The 18,239-nt window shown below is 40.2% G+C and overlaps 4 protein-coding genes across 4 annotated transcripts in view; 2 read left to right on the top strand and 2 right to left on the bottom strand.

Annotated features, from left to right (window-relative positions):
- Positions 1–96: 96 nt before the first annotated feature.
- Positions 97–5,749, top strand: LOC139933749 (mesencephalic astrocyte-derived neurotrophic factor homolog). Its single transcript, XM_071927940.1, has 4 exons — positions 97–429; positions 1,905–2,032; positions 2,661–2,802; positions 3,424–5,749. Exons 1-4 carry the CDS (start codon positions 324–326, stop codon positions 3,591–3,593), a joined length of 546 nt encoding a protein of 181 aa, XP_071784041.1. The 5' UTR covers positions 97–323; the 3' UTR covers positions 3,594–5,749.
- Positions 5,699–7,984, bottom strand: LOC139933748 (UPF0739 protein C1orf74 homolog). Its single transcript, XM_071927939.1, has 2 exons — positions 7,828–7,984; positions 5,699–7,006 (listed from the first exon to the last, which is right to left on the bottom strand). Exon 2 carries the CDS (start codon positions 6,907–6,909, stop codon positions 6,064–6,066), a length of 846 nt encoding a protein of 281 aa, XP_071784040.1. The 5' UTR covers positions 6,910–7,006; positions 7,828–7,984; the 3' UTR covers positions 5,699–6,063.
- Positions 7,985–8,336: 352 nt separating this feature from the next.
- LOC139950761 (PI-PLC X domain-containing protein 3-like) lies at positions 8,337–9,914 on the top strand. Its single transcript, XM_071949561.1, has 2 exons — positions 8,337–8,537; positions 9,075–9,914. Exons 1-2 carry the CDS (start codon positions 8,420–8,422, stop codon positions 9,911–9,913), a joined length of 957 nt encoding a protein of 318 aa, XP_071805662.1. The 5' UTR covers positions 8,337–8,419; the 3' UTR covers position 9,914.
- Positions 9,915–11,057: 1,143 nt separating this feature from the next.
- The window catches only part of LOC139934114 (uncharacterized), a 40,545-nt gene continuing 33,363 nt past the window's right edge, over positions 11,058–18,239 (bottom strand). Inside the window, exons 26-32 of the mRNA XM_071928400.1 lie at positions 17,776–17,892; positions 17,070–17,177; positions 16,315–16,494; positions 15,800–15,986; positions 12,227–12,501; positions 11,701–11,843; positions 11,058–11,263 (exon numbers count right to left, since the gene is read on the bottom strand). Coding sequence (XP_071784501.1) covers positions 11,078–11,263; positions 11,701–11,843; positions 12,227–12,501; positions 15,800–15,986; positions 16,315–16,494; positions 17,070–17,177; positions 17,776–17,892 — 1,196 coding nt within the window. The 3' untranslated portion in view covers positions 11,058–11,077. The remainder of the gene's footprint in view (positions 11,264–11,700; positions 11,844–12,226; positions 12,502–15,799; positions 15,987–16,314; positions 16,495–17,069; positions 17,178–17,775; positions 17,893–18,239) is intronic.

Genomic DNA, 18,239 nt, shown 5'->3' with positions numbered 1-18,239 from the left:
ATTCGCCTCTCGGATCAGAGTGTCAAAACGCCGGTTACGTCATAAGCAGTTTGACCAATAGCAACTCGACAAATGTATTAGGAAATTCGTCCACGTTGTTTTAGTAAAAATTGCATGTGTACGTTTTTGATTTCACAATCCACAGCACAAACAGCTGATTTTCGGACCCCTTTTTTCTCGAGTGTGACTGTAATGCTTACAAAACTGCTGTAGAGACAAGTTGTCTTCATATCTTTTCTCCAGTTGGTCGTCTTCGTGTTTTTTTTTTAAGCTCAGCGATTTGTAAAAATTGAGTTGAAAGTGGGCTCATTTTTTTACGGAAAATGAACGTTCAGAGCATGGCTGGTTTGTGTTTTGCAGCAGCGGTCGTCTGCATGTTGATGTTGGTTCAGACCGCAGAGGCGAAATTAAAAGACAGAGAATGTGAAGGTAAGTAGTTTTTTTAACATGGTTACAGCGGTTGTAACTAGTCGACTACATTTGTTAAAGATTTAAAAATTTTGTATCAGAATCTTTGTCGAGATTTATGGATAACTTTCCGTATGGCGCCACCACTTTTTCACTAATTTTTACAAAAAAGGATATCTCATTGAGGTAAATTAGATACTAAATTATTTCATATCGAATGAAAAAGTGGTGGCGCCATACGGAAACTTTTCCAGATTTATCTATTCAGTATTCTTAACATAAAATTAAAATTAAAATACTTTTGACTCGATCGATGACCATCATTCATCAATCATTGGCATTATTAATTTTTTAAATAATAAACTTTAGCGATGACATGACATGATTGAGTAATATTTACTATTTAAATTGTAAAGAAGAATAATTAACCACCAACATTTATTAAATAATTGACAATAACATCAAGTTGAGACATTTTAATTTTTCTGCTTGTAAGTTAAGTTGTTGCGTCTCACTCTTAAGTGCTTGCTGTCAGCTAGCTCACTCACTCAGCATCGGCATGCTCAGGTTCAGCAGCTGAGGGCTCAGCCCCTCAGGCTCAGGCATTGGGTTTTCCATTCTTTGTCTATGGGTTTTCAGACAACTTGTCTATCGGACAACTCGAAATTCGTACAACTCAACGGTTGAGACAGCTCGACCGTTCGGACAACTCGGCGGGCGTTTTTTTTCATTGTCAGACAACTCGACTTAGTATGGGACCAAAACAAGTTGACGGATGGCTGTGAAGGAAGGGGTCACAGCACGGGGCGTGCACAGTGCCGGGAGGGGGGGGGGGTAGGGTAGGGCATTGCCATGAGAAACAGTAGATTTTCTGATGGATTTACAAACCCTGTCCTGGCTGCACTTTTGAACTATTTACATTTGAAGGTGCACAAACATGACGAATGCAAAGACTGGGGCAACAGAGGCTCATCCCCAATGGCCATCCCTCTGTCCAGGACCTCTTTCTTATTTGAGGCCTGCCGTGTACATGTACTCAAATGAGAACGCATTTGAGTTACTATCAACTTATAACTGTGTTCCCATAAGACGAGGAGTACGTGTGTGGTTGATGTACATGTGTAGGGTGACAACAAAAAACTGGATGGGGCATCGACAAAACTAAATTATTTGTCACCACTTTCTGGATTTCTCTCACACTGTTTTGAACATGCCAGCCTTGAATTTCATCTTTGAAAACCGAGGGCAAGGCAATTTTTATCTTGCAGAGGGCACTAACTTCAATTGAAAAGTCATGTAAATTCTATGTTAAGTCTATGGGAACACTGGGTTTCCAAGGCCAAGACCAGGCAACAGATGCAAGCCAGGCCTGCATAACTGAATGCCATATGATTATGACACTGACAGCTCAGGAGGGATGACAAATACATCTGATGTAGGATCAGTTTTCAAATCTTTCTCACGACATTGTTTTGTCATGACTTTTTCCTCTCCAGTGTGTATTGCTGCCTTGAACAAAATTGAAAAGACAATCACAAAAAAACAGCGTGATGAAGGACGGGACGGCATTGAAAAAGCAATAAGGAAATACTGCAAGACGGCCAAAAATAAAGAAAATTCTTTCGTAAGTATCTTTTGGGTTTGAGAACTGCACAAGGCAGTTTGTATTTTGTTACTGAAGTAAATCATGTACACCATTAAAAAGTGTTTTCTCATCAAGATCAATACCCTAGTGTACACAGCACAGATGTAAGGAAGACACATCTCTGAAAGTTTAAAGTGCATTTCATCACACTGTTTCATTACTCTAAAAGACCTTAAGGGTTATTATCATAAATCACTCTGCTCTGGCATTAGGCAATACATTGCCAATCAGAACTCATCTTAAAAGACGAGTCTTAGTGCTTGGTGTAGTCTTGGACCAGTTACAAAATGTAGCTTGTCATTTCAAATCACTAGAACCCAATTTTTTTTTGCACAATTTTATATATCATTGAAATAAGGATGCTTTTCAACACAAAATAAGCCAGCTAAACCACTTCCCTTGTGACTGTCTTGAGTGGACGAAATATTAGGCCAGCTCTGTGGTTTGCATCACTGAATACTTATTCATTTGAATGATAAATCACATTTTTTTCAATGGATGAAGTGATTTTGTTAGAAGAAGTTTATCAATAATTTGAATGGCTACATATACCAGAACAATGGCTGCGTGTCGTTAACTTATAGTGTTTGTCTCATTCATTCTCTAGTGTTATTACATTGGTGGGACATCAGACGCTGCAACCGGGTCACTCGGGGAGGTCAGCAAGCGGTTAGGCAACTACGTGCCTACTGAGAAAATCTGCACTCATTTAAAGAAGCTAGACTCACAAATATGCGAGCTGAAATATGGTGAGTAGTTAGATCCCCTAATCTATCCTTGGACGTTCCTGAGCTGCAAACAACAATTTAGTGAGCCCATACTCCCATAAGCTGTACTTTTTATGGACCTCTCCACTTCCAGCTTTGCTGGGTCACCTTCCTATTTCTTATGTGATCCCTTAGCTGCGGCTTCCCAGGTTCTATTGTAAACGTGGGTGTGATCCCTGCTGGCTACACGGCAACAGTTTAAAGGTTGACCGGAAGGGTCAAGGCCTGGCAGTTAAGAGCACCAGATTGAAGCTCTGGTGTTTCTGATCAGCAGAGTGTGGGTTCGATTCCCAGTTGTGGTACCTGTGTCCTTGAGCAAGACACTAAACCATAATGCTTCGTCCTTCGGATGGAACATAAAGCGGTTGGTCCTGATGTTGTATAATGCACGTAAAAGAACGAGTGCACTCCGGTTCACCTGGTTTGATTGGCTGCATATTGCACCACAGCACCTTGTAAATCATTACATGGTGCTACTGCTCATAATTCAAATTTAGTCCCACAAACCTTGCAAAAAAATACTGAATGTTGAAACACCTTGAGATATAAGACCCACTATTGTTATTAAAAGAAATAAATCAATAACTTTTTCTTTACCCGCAGAGAAACAAATTGATTTGGATGCAGTGGACCTGAAGAAACTTAAAGTGAGAGACCTGAAGAAGATCCTGAATGACTGGGGAGAGGAATGCAAGGCTTGCACAGAGAAATCAGACTTTATTAAACGTATTGAGCATCTTAAGCCAAAGCATTTCAAGAAAGCAGAGTTATAGTTCAAATTATCTCGGGGTTGGGTTGTAGGGAAGATGGTATATATTTGTTAAAAGTGTGTGTACATCAAGTGTAAATGGGAATGGTGTCCGTGCACTGAGCCCAGCTGGAGTCAGTACTGTGTTTGTGGACCATATATCCAAACTTGAATGACTCTGTTTCAAACTGGCTGAACTACGTCAGGCTGGTACTCTCAGCTGGTTAAAATTTGTTCTGTTCAGGAGCCTGACTGGCTCGGTGGTTTTAAATGACGGAGCATCCTTCCCTCCATGATAAGATGCAATGTGAAAGTCTGCAGTGTCTGGGCATGTTTGCTTTACTATAGACCTTATGAACACGACGTTATTGAACCTCACCTAGAGGTTGTCATTGGACAATTGTTTGCGCGGCGCGCATAAACATGACAAATTCGAGATATGGTAATGCGTAGGGTCTACACACAACACATGCAGTTCAATGATTATAAATGGTTGGTCAATGAACTTACCAATTTAATGGACTGCAGAGTAGGAGGGTTAAACTGTTTCGAAAGAATGTCATTGTTTTTTAACGTACACAGACGGGATCGTCTGCTGGTTACTCTCTAAGATAAGTTCAAGATATTAAAAAGCACTTCAACTCATATAAAATTAACATGAACAATTTGACAAATTTTATCCAAGCTGTATCATTTTTGAAATAACATTCTTTTTTTCCCTGGGGCCAGTGGGCTGGCTGATACAAAATGTACATCAATTAGTGTAGCAGTTAATTTGCACACCTATTTTGCACAATTGTTATCTTTATTTTCCTTATTTATAACTTCTTTTGTACATTTAGCACAAATCGTTTACTCGGGGCTATGAGGTTGTTATTTGGACCTTATGGTTAATTGAGTTTATTGATTAAAAGTGGTCTCCAAAATAATTGTTGACCAAAAGAAACATTTCCCAAGAAAAAATTAAATGCATTTTGCACTTGGTGACCTTTCAATTATTAGTACTGTGAATGTGAAATTGCAATTTACAATGTTATAGCACTGATCTGACAAAATAATGTCTACACTTACAGTATCCCCCCCCCCTCCAAAGTCAAACAGGTAGAATTGTTCTGGTTGGATCAAACAAGCATTTCACTGTAGACCTTATCGCAAAACACGGTTCGGGTGCAGGTGGAATGAGGTGCATGCTGGTCCTCATTGACTGCTTGAACTTTGCACCGTGTGTACAGAGTTATATAGAATAGGTCCTGAAGTTTGGCACAAGGTTTCGGTCCAGAGGAATGCTCCGGCGGTTGAATGGATTGTGTGTGTGTCGAAAGGGCCAGGCCACTTTCTTTTTGCGAAGGGCACTTCCATGGAATATCTTAAAGTCAATGGAGAACTTTTGAAGGGCACGAAGGCCAAGATCGGGGGCACAGTGCCCATGGCCTCCGTGGCCTGCTTGTCATTCCAGGTCTGGTATGTGTGCCTATAGGAGTGTTCTTTTAAGACGCTCTTCTCTTGATATTTACTTGATGCAGTTGGTATCGGACTTGGGTGTTAAGGTAGTGATTATTGTGTCAATAAGTTTTGTCCTCTGACAGAGATGCTAATGTGTTTACATGTTCTGTAATATTGTTTTTATAACATAATATTTGCAGAACACTGCGTTCACACTATGTTTTCACTTCTTTTCAAAGAAATATTACAACTTAATTTCACTGTAACTTTGCTAAGCCTCAGGTTTTTTTCTGGAAACAGTGTTTTGATGTCATCGTTGGTACGTTTTTATACCAGTTTTAAGTGTTTAAAAGTTACTTAGTAGCCCGGTAAATGAACTTGTGTATTATTATCCGTCATCTTTTTAAAATTCAAGAGGAAATCTCAACCTGGTTTCTGTACAAGCGTTCCTCTCGCTCACAACAAACTTGTTTGGGTGTTTGTAAAGTAAGTTTGTATCCGTGGCGTTGATGTTTCATTTTTTTAGACTGCATGTATCTGTATCTCAGTTCTTTTGTATCCACATTCTAAGAAATCTATCCACCATTTCCTTAAACAAAAACTGTACTTGTAGTGTTGTTTTTCTATTAATGTTAGAGTATATCCAAAAGACGCCAGACCCGAATGAATCTTGAAAGTTTAAAAGAATTTACAATTTGGTTCTGCATTTAATTTATGAATAAACTTTTTCAATTACTAATATTTGACATAAACGGTTTTTGAGTTTGACATTTGTAACTTTTAAACCCCACTCGCCTTTATACATGTATCTTGGAAGTGTGTTTTGATTTTAACAATTTAAAAAACTCTTATTTTTATAGTGCAATTCCAAAAATGATCATTGTTTATAAACATTTACCAGTTGATTAATTCCATTTCAGCCCTGTAAAGAGCCTTGGACGAGGCTATAGTTTGGCTGTAAATCTTACTCTTAGCATATATTTGATTGTGCTAAGCTGACTTTTTTTTTATGGTGAAGCAGCTCTATGAAATCAAACACTGTAAGGTATACTTCACAGGGCTACTGCAGGCAATGTCACTAAACTATGAGTCAGTTCAAGATTGCTGTGTGTTTTCTGAAGTCTCTTGAACCAATTATCAATATCACCCTCAAAGTGATGTACAAGTTCTTGGGGAACGCTGAAGCTGTATACAGAGTGTTGATTTCTTGAGACTTGAGTGCCTCGGATTGCACGTGCCTCATCTCCTTGAGTGGATGAAAAGTTAGATTTCTCTGTTGATGTCTTTTGGTCCAGAGTGATCTGCACAGTATACACACATAGGGGTACAAACGACAGACAATTTGAATCAATCCCTGTGCATTCTTTGTACCAGTAAAGCACTGGGTAGCCGATCAGTGCTCCAAACATCGTTGAGAAGTTCCAATCCTTCTTTGGATTGAGCTCCAAGACTCTCTCCATCTTGCTGTCGCTTCCGCTGAGCTGTGACAAAACATCTGCAATATGATCCTGGAGTTGTCGGCAAGCCTCGGGGTGCAGGAGTCTAGGTCGTTCCAAATCAGCTGAAACATTGACTCCGACATGTCTGCCATCCTCCCCAAGAGATTGATGAGTCTCTTGTAGTACTGCTTGCAAATGAGGGATATTGGCAAGGAATGTGTCTTCTCCAAGACGCAAGACTTGTAGCTGCTTGTTCTTAAATGTATCTGAGCAGCAGGAGGATGAAAGCTCGATCACCATCTCAGAGAGCTCAATGGGATCCATATGGGAATAGTCGTAAAGTAAACTAGGCTTGATTCCATCACAGACGGCTTCGATGTCATCGAGTATGATTTGCCAGTTTTTGCGGGCAGTTTTCATCAGATGCCGTTTTATGATGTGCTCTGCTGAAGAAGACATTCCCCAAAATCTGCTTTTGACAGGGAGCAACCCAAAATCCTTTTTCAAGTTCAGTGCAATTGCAAAGCTTTAATTTATCCCGTGTAATCTGGGGAACCTGTAAATGAAAAGAAAGAAGACATTGACCACGTACATGATGTAGAGAGTACTGTACAATCATAACATTATAAAAAAATAAAGGGAAAAGAACACAATTTTGTACCATTTGAACTTCGCAGACAATCACAAAAATTGCACGCATTGTCAAGTTTTTAAGTTATTCAACAGGATCTGTCTGACAGTATTGGTCATCATTTGCTTTCATATTATTCTTTATCTTAGCAGTCACTCAGGTCTCAGGACTGAGTCACCGACAAAACAACGGGTAAAAAGAGATGTAACAATATCCCACACTCACAGCACTCACACTACTGTAAATTACTAAATAAATACTTAGGAGTAACTATAGAATACAGGGCCTCCCCTAACCCTAACCTACTACTAGTGCCAGTTGAAGCACTGCCGGGAGCACTGGGTAAATTTTACTTCTAGAAACTATAGTTTCTAGAAGTAGGTAAATCTTACTCCTAGAACTATTTCGGTTTCGTCCGGCTATCGACGATAGCCGGACGAAACCGAAATAGTTCTAGGAGTAGGTAAATCTAATGTGGCCCTGTATAGTGTATTCTATAATAATACTATCACTAAATTCCCTTGAAATAACCGGACTTTTAAGATTCTGCATTCTTTATTTAAATTAAAAGATTATTTTCAGTCTGTAAATACGTTCAAAATTCAGGCCCCGCCCCCCTCGGCTTGAAACTTTTGTAATTTTTTTCTCAAAAAAAGGAGTAATCCAATCCAATCAACCGAAATTGTTAATCATTTAATGTGCATACAATCAATTTAGTTCAGGCTGTTAAAATCATACAGAATTACCTCCATTGCTACATTTCCTTTTGCTAAGTTTGGTTCCTTTCAAAAGGTCCTCCTGCCTTTCCACTAGACCAAGGAGGTAGAAAGCAGTCCCCATACGCGGCGCTATACGATCTTTGGCCGTTCCCCATCGCACACGCTTCACTTGTTGTTTATCAACAATTAACACGAAGAAGTATCCGAAGTATTAATCGATGCGTAATGGTTTAAACTACCCCTAGTCCTCTCTTCACTTATATCGGTTTCACTGCCGTCGCAACAGAGCAGCTGCATTCGCCTCCTCGATCCTAGAGGGATCCTCCGTGGACCTAGCCTGCACTGCTCCATGTCTGTTAATCTTCCACAAAATAATGACACAAAATGGGTCGATAGTGTTACATTGGAAGTATAGAGGGACTAGGTAAACTTGAGGAAGCTTTAAATACACTTTCTTCGGATACTTATTCTTGTAAACACATGGCGCCCTCAAGAGTTCAATGGCATCAGAGCCCTCTGTTTGGTTTTGAGCGGAAAAGCAGATTCACTTCACCGTCCTGCTGAGAGTTTTTGTGAGCAGAAAACTATCCTATTATTACTACTATCCAAGACCCAAATAATGGCTTCGACGACTGGTGAAGCATCAAAGCTTGAAAATTGCGCAAAAAACTCCGACTGGATGTCAAAGCTGCCGGAGAGTCTTTTATGTGAACCGCTGAAAAATATTGCAATTCCAGGTTGGTACAAAAATACACATTAATCATGATTGAAGAGAGTACACACTACGTACTACTCATTGTAATACTACAGGACTACTCTTCTCATCCATGCATCTTGCACCTTGCAATTCTCAATCCTTTATGTTTACTCATGTAAACACAATCATTTACCGCACTCTGCAGTCCAGAGGAGAGGGTGGGTTGCAAATTACTGTACATGATCCCTTTTATATTTAAGTTTTATGGGATGGGATCCAAACCAAGGCAATTCCAAGAATAGATTCAAGAAGTGCATTCTTCGAACTATTAGACTGCCGTACTACTAGTACTACCATGCCTGACTACTTACCCCCCCCCCCCTCCAGCGGGATCTGTGGAAAAATAACCAAAATATATGTGTAGTGTTGTGTATCATTTCTTTGTATTTTTCCCCGCAATTCTTGAACAGATGCACAAATACATGGAAATTCATTGTCAGAAACAGTCCCTGCTCATGTTCGGCCTTTTAATAGCAAACATATATTTAACATTCATGACGATATTTCTTTGTTTCAGGATCACACGATTCATTCAGTTATTCCCTGGACATGACGTCCCCAGTCTCACCTAGCTCACCAGACACAGTGCGCAACCTCGTCTCCACATTCGGTAACATGGCCAAGAAGATCGTCTACAACTGGTCGGTCACACAGAGTCTCACCTTCAATCAACAGCTGGATCACGGGATACGTTACTTTGATCTCCGTGTCTCCACATGGAAAGGGAAATCGGAGTTGTATTTTGTCCATGGGCTCTTCGGGGCGGAGGTCGGCAGCTGCTTACTGGAGATCAAAACCTGGCTCGACGATCACCCTAAGGAGGTCATATTCCTAGACTTCAATCATTTGTATGATATGAGTGCCAGCGATCACGACCAGTTGGTCGCAACACTCACAAGCGTGTTTGACTCTAAGCTGTGCCCGCTCATTGACATCGAAACTGCTGCCCTGAATGTTCTTTGGGATAGAGGGGTTCAGGTTTTAGTGTTCTACCACCATGACAGTACCACCCAGCAGAATCCAATGCTGTGGCCGGGGGGCTTCATGCCGTCCGTCTGGCCAAACGTTACAGAAGCTCCCAAGATGGTCAATCTCCTTGAGGCTCATTTCACCCGCGGGAGACCTTACGGGAAGTTTCAAGTCAACCAGGGAGTTCTCACCCCAACAGGGACAACTATCTTGCAATATATCAACCGGTCGTTACAAGACGTCTTCGGACCTATAGCCATTAAGAATGTACAGTATTTCTTAAAGGATAAGGGCATAGGACCCCGAGGAATCAATATCGTTATCGCTGACTTTGTGGAACTTGGGGATTTTATACCTAGTGTACTAGCGCTGAATCAAATCAAATGAGTAAATCGGTTAAAGTACTCAGTAGTTGATATTTATTCCAACAAAGGGCTCAAAATTTACCTTGGACCACAGGTCTGCCGAGGCCAGTGATTTTAGTGTCGGGGCAAGTAAACTCACGGCCAGACATACCCGGCAATCTCATGCTGGTTCAACTGAATTGCCTTGAGGCTTGATGTTTAATGTATTGAACAAAAACAAATTATGTTCAAAGCTTGTCTAAAATGAACTGAAAAATATTGGTAATTACTCTAAATAATTTTTATCATGACAACTTACTTGGTAACGAGCAATGGAGTGCTGTTGGTAGTTTGAAACATTGTTAGAAGTGGCTCCCTCGGCAAGAAGTAACGTAGTTTTGAGAAAGATAACTTAATTTAGGATGTGAGAGTACTGGTTATTGACAATTACCAAAGGTGTCTTTAAACTGTGTCAGAAGCAAGTTTTTTCTCATCACGATTCTCGTCTTGCAAAAAAACCTACGGTCTTGAGTCTTGTGGACCCCGCCCCCTTTCTCCCAAGGTCGAGCCATGCAGCACCTCAAGTGCATTAGTACAACATTTTACCACACTGAAATGGTTTATGTTATAAAAGTGTTATGGATTTTACGCACCATCATATTCATAATCATGTATCATGTATTATAACAAATTTGTCTATAATTTATTGTTTTATCTAAAATCTCTTGCCATGATTAGTTTGTATAATATCAAAGCAAAGTTCATTCCAAAAAAAGACTGACCACAAACCACACAAATTTCTTTTTAGTTTCGTGCCAGTATTTATCGTTTGCCATGTCGCCGGTTTTCTAAGTTTTCCTTGCTTTATCCTTTCACTTTTATACATTATTTCGTTTATTCTCACACTTAAAGCCATTATACACTTTCGGTACATACAAAAAAAAAAATCACAGATTTACAAATAATTTACAGGGTTTACAGAAGGTAATAGTGAAAGACTTCTCTTGAACTATTGTTCAATGAAATGCTTTACTTTTTGAGAAAACATTGAAACAACATCAATTCTCGACAGCGAGAATTACGGATTTATTTTCAAAAATGAGCACCATACCTCGATCTAGAGACCCCCAAACTACAACCCCCCCCCCCAATCATTGAAGAGTGTTGGACACATAGGACAATAATATTATCATGTTTAGAGGTTAAACTAGCTACTGTGTGATGCAAAGACGTTTTCGAGCCAGTCTCCGTAACGAGCCACTTTGGCGTAAACACCGGGGTAGTTCGGTCTGGCACACCCGTTGCCCCAGCTCGTGACCCCCGTCAGATACCACCGCTCAACGTTCACTGACTTATCCCGTCTACTGCACACCAATGGACCGCCGGAGTCACCCTGTCAAGAGGAAGGGGGAAAATCAACCAACGTTGTTAATAACTTGGTAAATAAGTCTTAATTGGTGTTTGTTTCGATAGGCGAAGTCGATGGGAAATTAGAGAAGGGTTAATTTTCACCGATAGCAGGAGTAAAAATGCCACAAGTAAAGAATGATGTTGTATAACACATAATGAAACAGGTATGCACTGCTATTGTTATGCGTCTAGATGTCGGGATACTGCCGTTGCTATGGGTGTTGTACACAGGTTGCTATGGGGAAAGTAGACATTGATTGCTTTGGGTATAGTAAAGTGCATTGATTGCCATGGGTTATGGGTTATGGGTATCCTTTTGTTGATGTGGGTTCTGATTGCTATGGGTAGCCGACAGTTCGTCTCGTTCTTGTGTCTTTCTTTTAAAAATAAGCAATAATAAGACTGAATTGTTTTGTTTACCTGGCAGGAGTCAATTCCTCCTTCTTGGTATCCCGCGCAGATCATGTTGTCTGTAATTTGTCCGCCGTAAGCATTATTACAATCTCTGGTGTTGACAAGGGGTAGTAATGCTTCTTGTAGAACGTAAGCAACGCTACCGGCCTCTATAATAAAAACAGGAAAGTAAAAACAATCAATTCTCCACAACAGATACTGCTTATTTGGGAGAGCAAAACTCAACAATTGAAACCAGAGAACAATGCAGTAATTATCTTCCAAAACAAAGACTAATGGCTGAAATAATAAGTTACGAGACAAAGTGAAATAGCCGGCGAATGTAAACACTTAAAATCCTTATGAAAGCCCACTGGTATAAACAGCGCTACAAACTGTTCTTTCTTGTTTTTACTAAAGAAGAGTAATTTGATGGAATAAAGTTAGCATGTTGTCTGTACAGACTGTCTGGGTTTCGCGCGTTTTCGAAAAGCTGCGCAAGACTTGCACAACCGCCTTAAACATAAATCTCATGAGCTCTTTTTAGTCTTACCCTGTGTGTCGCCGAACCCAGCGATGTAACACACAGAGGTGCTGTCGAAGCCGGCACTGCCACCCGCGTCCAGACAAACCGAGTTGATGAACCGACTTTCCTCTGGTGGTGGACTAGCAAGCACCATGACGGCGATGTCGTTGTCATAATTGTCGCTGTTGTAGTTTCCATGAATGATGATATGTGTCACGTCACTGACATGCTCGTCGTTGTGCTCGCTGTCATTTTCTCTGTTCTTGCCCAGGTATACTTTCCAGTCAGCTGCAACGTTGGCTCTGAGAAATAAAAATAGAATATTGATAACTAACCTAATTTTCAAGAGTGTTTTTTTTTTAAAGCGGTTTATTACTTAAACGAACAATCAGGTTTTAATTGGGAAAATTATACAACGTTTTGCATTAGTTTTACTTACGGACCAGCCATTTCCAAGGATTCTCAATCTGGATAAAGGATTTTTCATTCACATTTCCCCCAACACTCATTTCTGAAAAAAGGTGTACTTTAATTGTGGCGATTTGTTGTATCATGCCGGATACGCAGACCAATTTGCTTTTAACCCAAATCCTGTCAGATGTTCTCTTTATCTCTGATTTTTTTAGATTATGGTTTGAAGTAATTAATTAAGGTATGCGAAGGCCCCATGATTCTTTGATGAGTAGTGGCGGCTCGCTGAGCCGGTGTCGCGTGCAATTATGTCTTCTATGCAATACTATCCGGAGAGCATTATTGCATATGCAATAATGTCCGCCGGACACATTTGCATATGCAGTTGTGTCCACCCCCGTGCAAAACCGTCCTTGCAGTAAATTAAACGCCCTTGGTCGACGGAACACGTTCGCCATTTTCATAAACAACTAGCGGGATGCCGCGCTTCGCGCGGCACCCCGCTAGATGAGGAGGATTCTAGGATGAGGAGGATTCTAGTATACAAATGTTGTAAAAGGTAATGTGGGGGCAAGGGAGGTATGTGGGGGCAAGGGAGGTATTCTTACAGGTATTAATCATTTCGTAGGATTGGATTAGAAATTGTATTTATAATCGGTATGGAAATTTGTCATTAATGTTGTATTTTGATAAAAATTAATTGTTGAGCGTGCACAACTTAGTTGTGAAACGTCGCGACGCGTCCCCTCCCCTCCTCACCTTCTCTCTTGCGTTCTCCAACTCAAGGAATTGGTGTTCGTTTCTGGAATTGAGCTTTAATATTGGGGATGGGTATACTTGGCAATGATGGTACTTGGCATAATATGTAAGGTATTTCGTAATAATTTTATTTTAGTGTTGATCGAGCGGGCCAACACATCCGTAAAGTGGATTATGTTTCGCCTCATTTACGCATAGTTTTAATTCAATCAGCTTTTGTCATTGTGTCAATTTTATCCACTGCACTGAGTATTTCCCAGCTAAGATGACTGTAAGGGTAATAATGCTTAGATAGCACGTACACTGCTCCAATGACACACTTATTTTATTGTGTTGAGCACATTTGGTATAATTCAGTTACACGGATTTTAGTGGTCTAAGTCTGGTCTCCCCTCAACAATAATCACCACTGCTAATACTTAATAGCACAGGAGAAATCCGACTAAAAAGGCTTGTATGAAAGTGGTACCCTCTTTTAAAACAAACTCATAATCACAGCCACTAATAGCCGCGGAGTTTATCTGACTGAAAAGGAAGCTTCGAAGAAGTTCTGGTAAACAGCAGATAAAAAAAAAAAAACGCGCCAGTTGGTATGGACTTTAACGACAAAGACAATTTCTGCAAATTGTATTGAAAATAAATATATTTAATGATTGGTTGCTATAACTGTTGAAAGATTTTTGCTTTGTTTCCAATGACGTGTACACGATTTTAGAATCTAATTCATCGTGATTTATTGAGTGTACGTCCAACGACGCATACAAAGTTGTCCGAGCACCAAATAAAGCGAGTTTTCGGAACATCCTGTGCAACATCTAATTTGTTTTTACCACCGCTTTTGGGAATAACAGAGCGTCGGCCTCATTATTTTTTAGTTTATTGTCATATCAATTAATTCTCATGTAAACTTTCTGGTCAACATCCGCCGGGGCGCGTGCCCCGCGTGACGAAGTCCCCTGATAAAACATCCAATTTATTTATAATATGTTATCATAATTATCTGTGGAACCCTATATACAAACTAAAATAATAGAAACGGTAATTTTATTGGTCTTTAATAACTAGTCCTACATTCTCTCACTTAATTCACTTTCAGAAAACATTTGCCTAGTTATTTTGAGGGTTTGTATGCCAGCTACCCCTACATCCTCTCACTTAATTCACTTTCAGAAAACAGTTGCCTTGTTGTTTTAAGGGTTTGTAGGCCAGTTTGGTTAATTTTGTATGGAGAAATTCGTAAAAAGTACCCGATTCAGCTGCACATGAGGGCTCTTTCGATAACAAAACCCGACGGCCGATTGCTTAATACAAAAAGGATTTGGCAAAATCTACATCCTGAGTCCTGACCAGGCTGCGTTCTAACAATTTTGTTGCTTCAGAACTTTGAATGGAATGTTCGTTTACAGCTTCAAAACAGCCGTTGATGTTTCACAAAGTTCGTTTTCAACTATGAAAGCATACTATTCTTAAACGGTGATTTCATGTACTCTTTTGTAGGTTTAACTGGCAAAACCTACACAATGTATATGAAAAGAATCAGTAATGCATTTACTTTCTTTTTGAAAATGTTTCAACTTTTGCGTGTATACGTTCTGTGTGTGGGGGATGACATATGGACTGTACCACTAATGGTGCAGAGTTAAATGGAACAAATAAAGTTTCTCAACAATGGGTTGCTGTTTGATGCGTTTAAAAAATGCTGGAAAGTTGGGTAGGCGTACATGAGTGACTTAATTGTAATAAACACATGTAACAGAGTCTAATGTTTTTTATTTAACACGCGAAATTGAACCCCCTGTACAAAATGGTATATACACAATGCCATTTACCCCTCTGCCAAACATCAATGAGTCACTCTGGAATGTTAATGGGAGTCCGAGGTTGCCACCCACTTCAAACCTAAAGAGGTGGCTCTGTGTGCAGCCTACAGCTCCCCATCCCCCTTAGACCAACAGGTGGCCCATATCAAAACCAGACAACCACAGAGGTGACTCTGTGCGCAGCCTACGGCTTCCCCCTTCGACCAACAGGTTGCCCATATCAAAACCAGACAACCACACATGTAAGGAGATATCGCTCGTGTCTCCAGCCAATCAGACAACTCGTAAGAGGGAGTTCGGTTCAGGGTTTTGTAGACTTGCAACCCGACGTCTGTAACGATACAACCGTGTTGGATTCCACAAGGATGCCATGCCACTGGACCTTCTAATTTGCAATCCAAGATGGCGCGGGTTACGCTTTTAATAGTATAGATGAACAAAACGTGAATATACATGCTGCATAAGGTTCAGTGCATGCACGCTCGCTTAGATTATTCATACAGGAAGAGTTCATGAAATCGACGTGACTCTGCCGTCTGTGAATTCTTTATGTTACTAATATGATTTGATTTTAGGATTGTATTTATCGCTATATTAAATATTAGCTTACCCCGGACCAGAGACGCAGTGGGCCGCGGTTACGATGTACTTGTTGTCCACCAAGGTACCACCACAGCTGAAAGTACCATCGAAATAAAGCTGGGCGTACCACGGCCAGGCACCGCGTGCAGCGTCTTCACCACCCACGATTCGCTGAATTGACTTGTCCACTGGTTGACGTGTACCACAACCGCTGCCTTTATAAACAACATACATCAAGATGACACACATTATTGTCATTGGTAACATCTCGTGTACAGAAGTACAGTAGTTAACAATAGCAAATATTGAGGAAAAAAGACTTAAATATAATTGAAACACGATACTCTCCTGTACAAAAGTACAACAGTGAACATTTGTAAATACATTAAAATAAACTTATGAAAATGGAATGACTATAAAGTTCATTAAATTGTCGGGAAGTATATTAGGCCTATAGGTTGGATCGTTGTAAACAATGAAATGTGTCTGAACCCATAGTCCATTTTTTTTAAAATGCCCTCCAAAGAACTGTGTTCCATTTACCTGCTTCTGGTAAACATGTCATGAGCTCACACATCTGGTACTCGACGTTTTCTCCCGGGCACTCCGTGGCCGTCTCGCAGGGGCAGACCCGAGTTCGGTGCCTCTGCCCGGCGCCGCATGGCGCGTTACACTCGGTCCACTCACCCCAGTCTTCCCAGCCCCCGCATGGTCTCGCCGAACCTTGTTTGTGGAGAAAAAAAAATTGTTATTTTTTTTTATTGCAAAGCAGTACAAGATGGTTGCTAATTTTGTATTGGGAAAGGTTCAGTTTGTTTTAACGCTTTGGTACAAAAGACCAAGTGGGTGAAATTTCACAGAGCTCTTTACACGAGAAGTAAGTGAGCACAACCTATTGCGATTAGCAGAATGAGCCAATAAGGTAACGCTGCAACAAAATATTATCTTTGTATCTTCAGCTATCCTGCCTATTTTTGCTTAGTAGAAAATTGGGAAGCAATGCCTTTAATCTGCTTACAACCATTGATATTGTATTTTTATTTTGTTATGTTTGTATGCAAGTCGCTACAATCAACTTGTATAATTGTTTATCCGGGGGCGTTGCCACCTACATGCCACCTACTCCTGGGGCTGAAACAGTCTTGCAGTCCATATATGGATGTAGGCTCGGGTATCATTCATAATAAACTCGGCCTAACCCCCAGAACTTTTAGTTGTAGCCAATAATATGACCTTTTCGTACGAGCCGATATTTCTGAAAGTTGCGTTAATTTGTTTTGAGAACAAGTTCTACTTACATTCTTGTTCGTCGCTGGCGTCACTGCAGTCCCTTTCCTGATCACACTGCCAATAGTCTGGTATACACCCACCACTCGTGCACTGGAATTCATCAGCAGCACATGCACCTTCAAACAAATAAAACAGAATGTCAAAGGTCTGCTGCGAAAGTCATTTTATTTATTTCATCCTTGAGTAGAACCCAAGTGGACCCTTATTTCTTTTGAAAAACAACAAAATCACGGAAAGAAAAAGAAGTTTAGATTGGTCCACTTATCGGGCAAAAATTGCGTAAAAACAATGTTCTGGTAAGCTGCTATAGCAATTACATATGGTGCAAGCTGTATAGGTAGTGATATTTCGGCTGGATTTCCTATTCTGGTACTATCGTTGTGCTAATAGATACTTTTTAGAAAGTTGGCCAGTTTGATATGGGCTGTACTTGTTTTTGATGCAGTGGGTTATTATCTGTGAATTTCATATAATGTTGTACAAAATACTATTTGTCTACTTATATTTTTGAATTTGAAGAAATGGCTGAATAAGTAATAACAATCTATTTAGCTTCTGACTGGCACCCTAACAAATAATATTATGCCTAACAATTTTAGGGAGACTTCCAACATAGGGCTGGAGGGCCGAAGGTCTTGGTCACATACAGTCAATTTGTCTTTTTTCAAACTAAAACTTCCACTACATAAGAGTGACAGTATAAAATGTACTTACAGCTGACTTCGTCGCTCAAGTCTCCACAATCGTCGAAGTTATCGCACTTCCAGTAGCCCGGAATACACGAACCAGTATTTGCGCATTCAAACTCATGGCTGGCACAAGCCGGAGTGTCTGTTAATAAGAAAAAGATTTCAGACAATAATCACTAACAATGTTCGTTCCTCAATGTCTGCATCAATGGTTTAAAGGCAGTGGACACTGTTGGTAATTACTCAAAATAATTATTAGCATTAAACCTCACTTGGCAAAGAGTAATGGGGATAGGTTGATAGTATAAAACATTGTGAGAAACGGCTCCCTCTGAAGTGGAGTAGTTTTCGAGATGAAAGTAATTTTCCACGAATTTGATTTCGAGACCTCAAGTTTAGAACTCGAGACCTCAAGTTTAGAACTTGAGGTCTCGAAATCAACCATCTAAACGCACACAACTTCGTGTGACTGGGGTGTTTTCTTCTTTC

Source organism: Asterias amurensis, chromosome 2 (genome assembly GCF_032118995.1).
Source record: "Asterias amurensis chromosome 2, ASM3211899v1".
Taxonomy (NCBI): Eukaryota; Metazoa; Echinodermata; class Asteroidea; order Forcipulatida; family Asteriidae; genus Asterias; species Asterias amurensis.
This window is presented reverse-complemented; position numbering and strand designations above follow the sequence as displayed.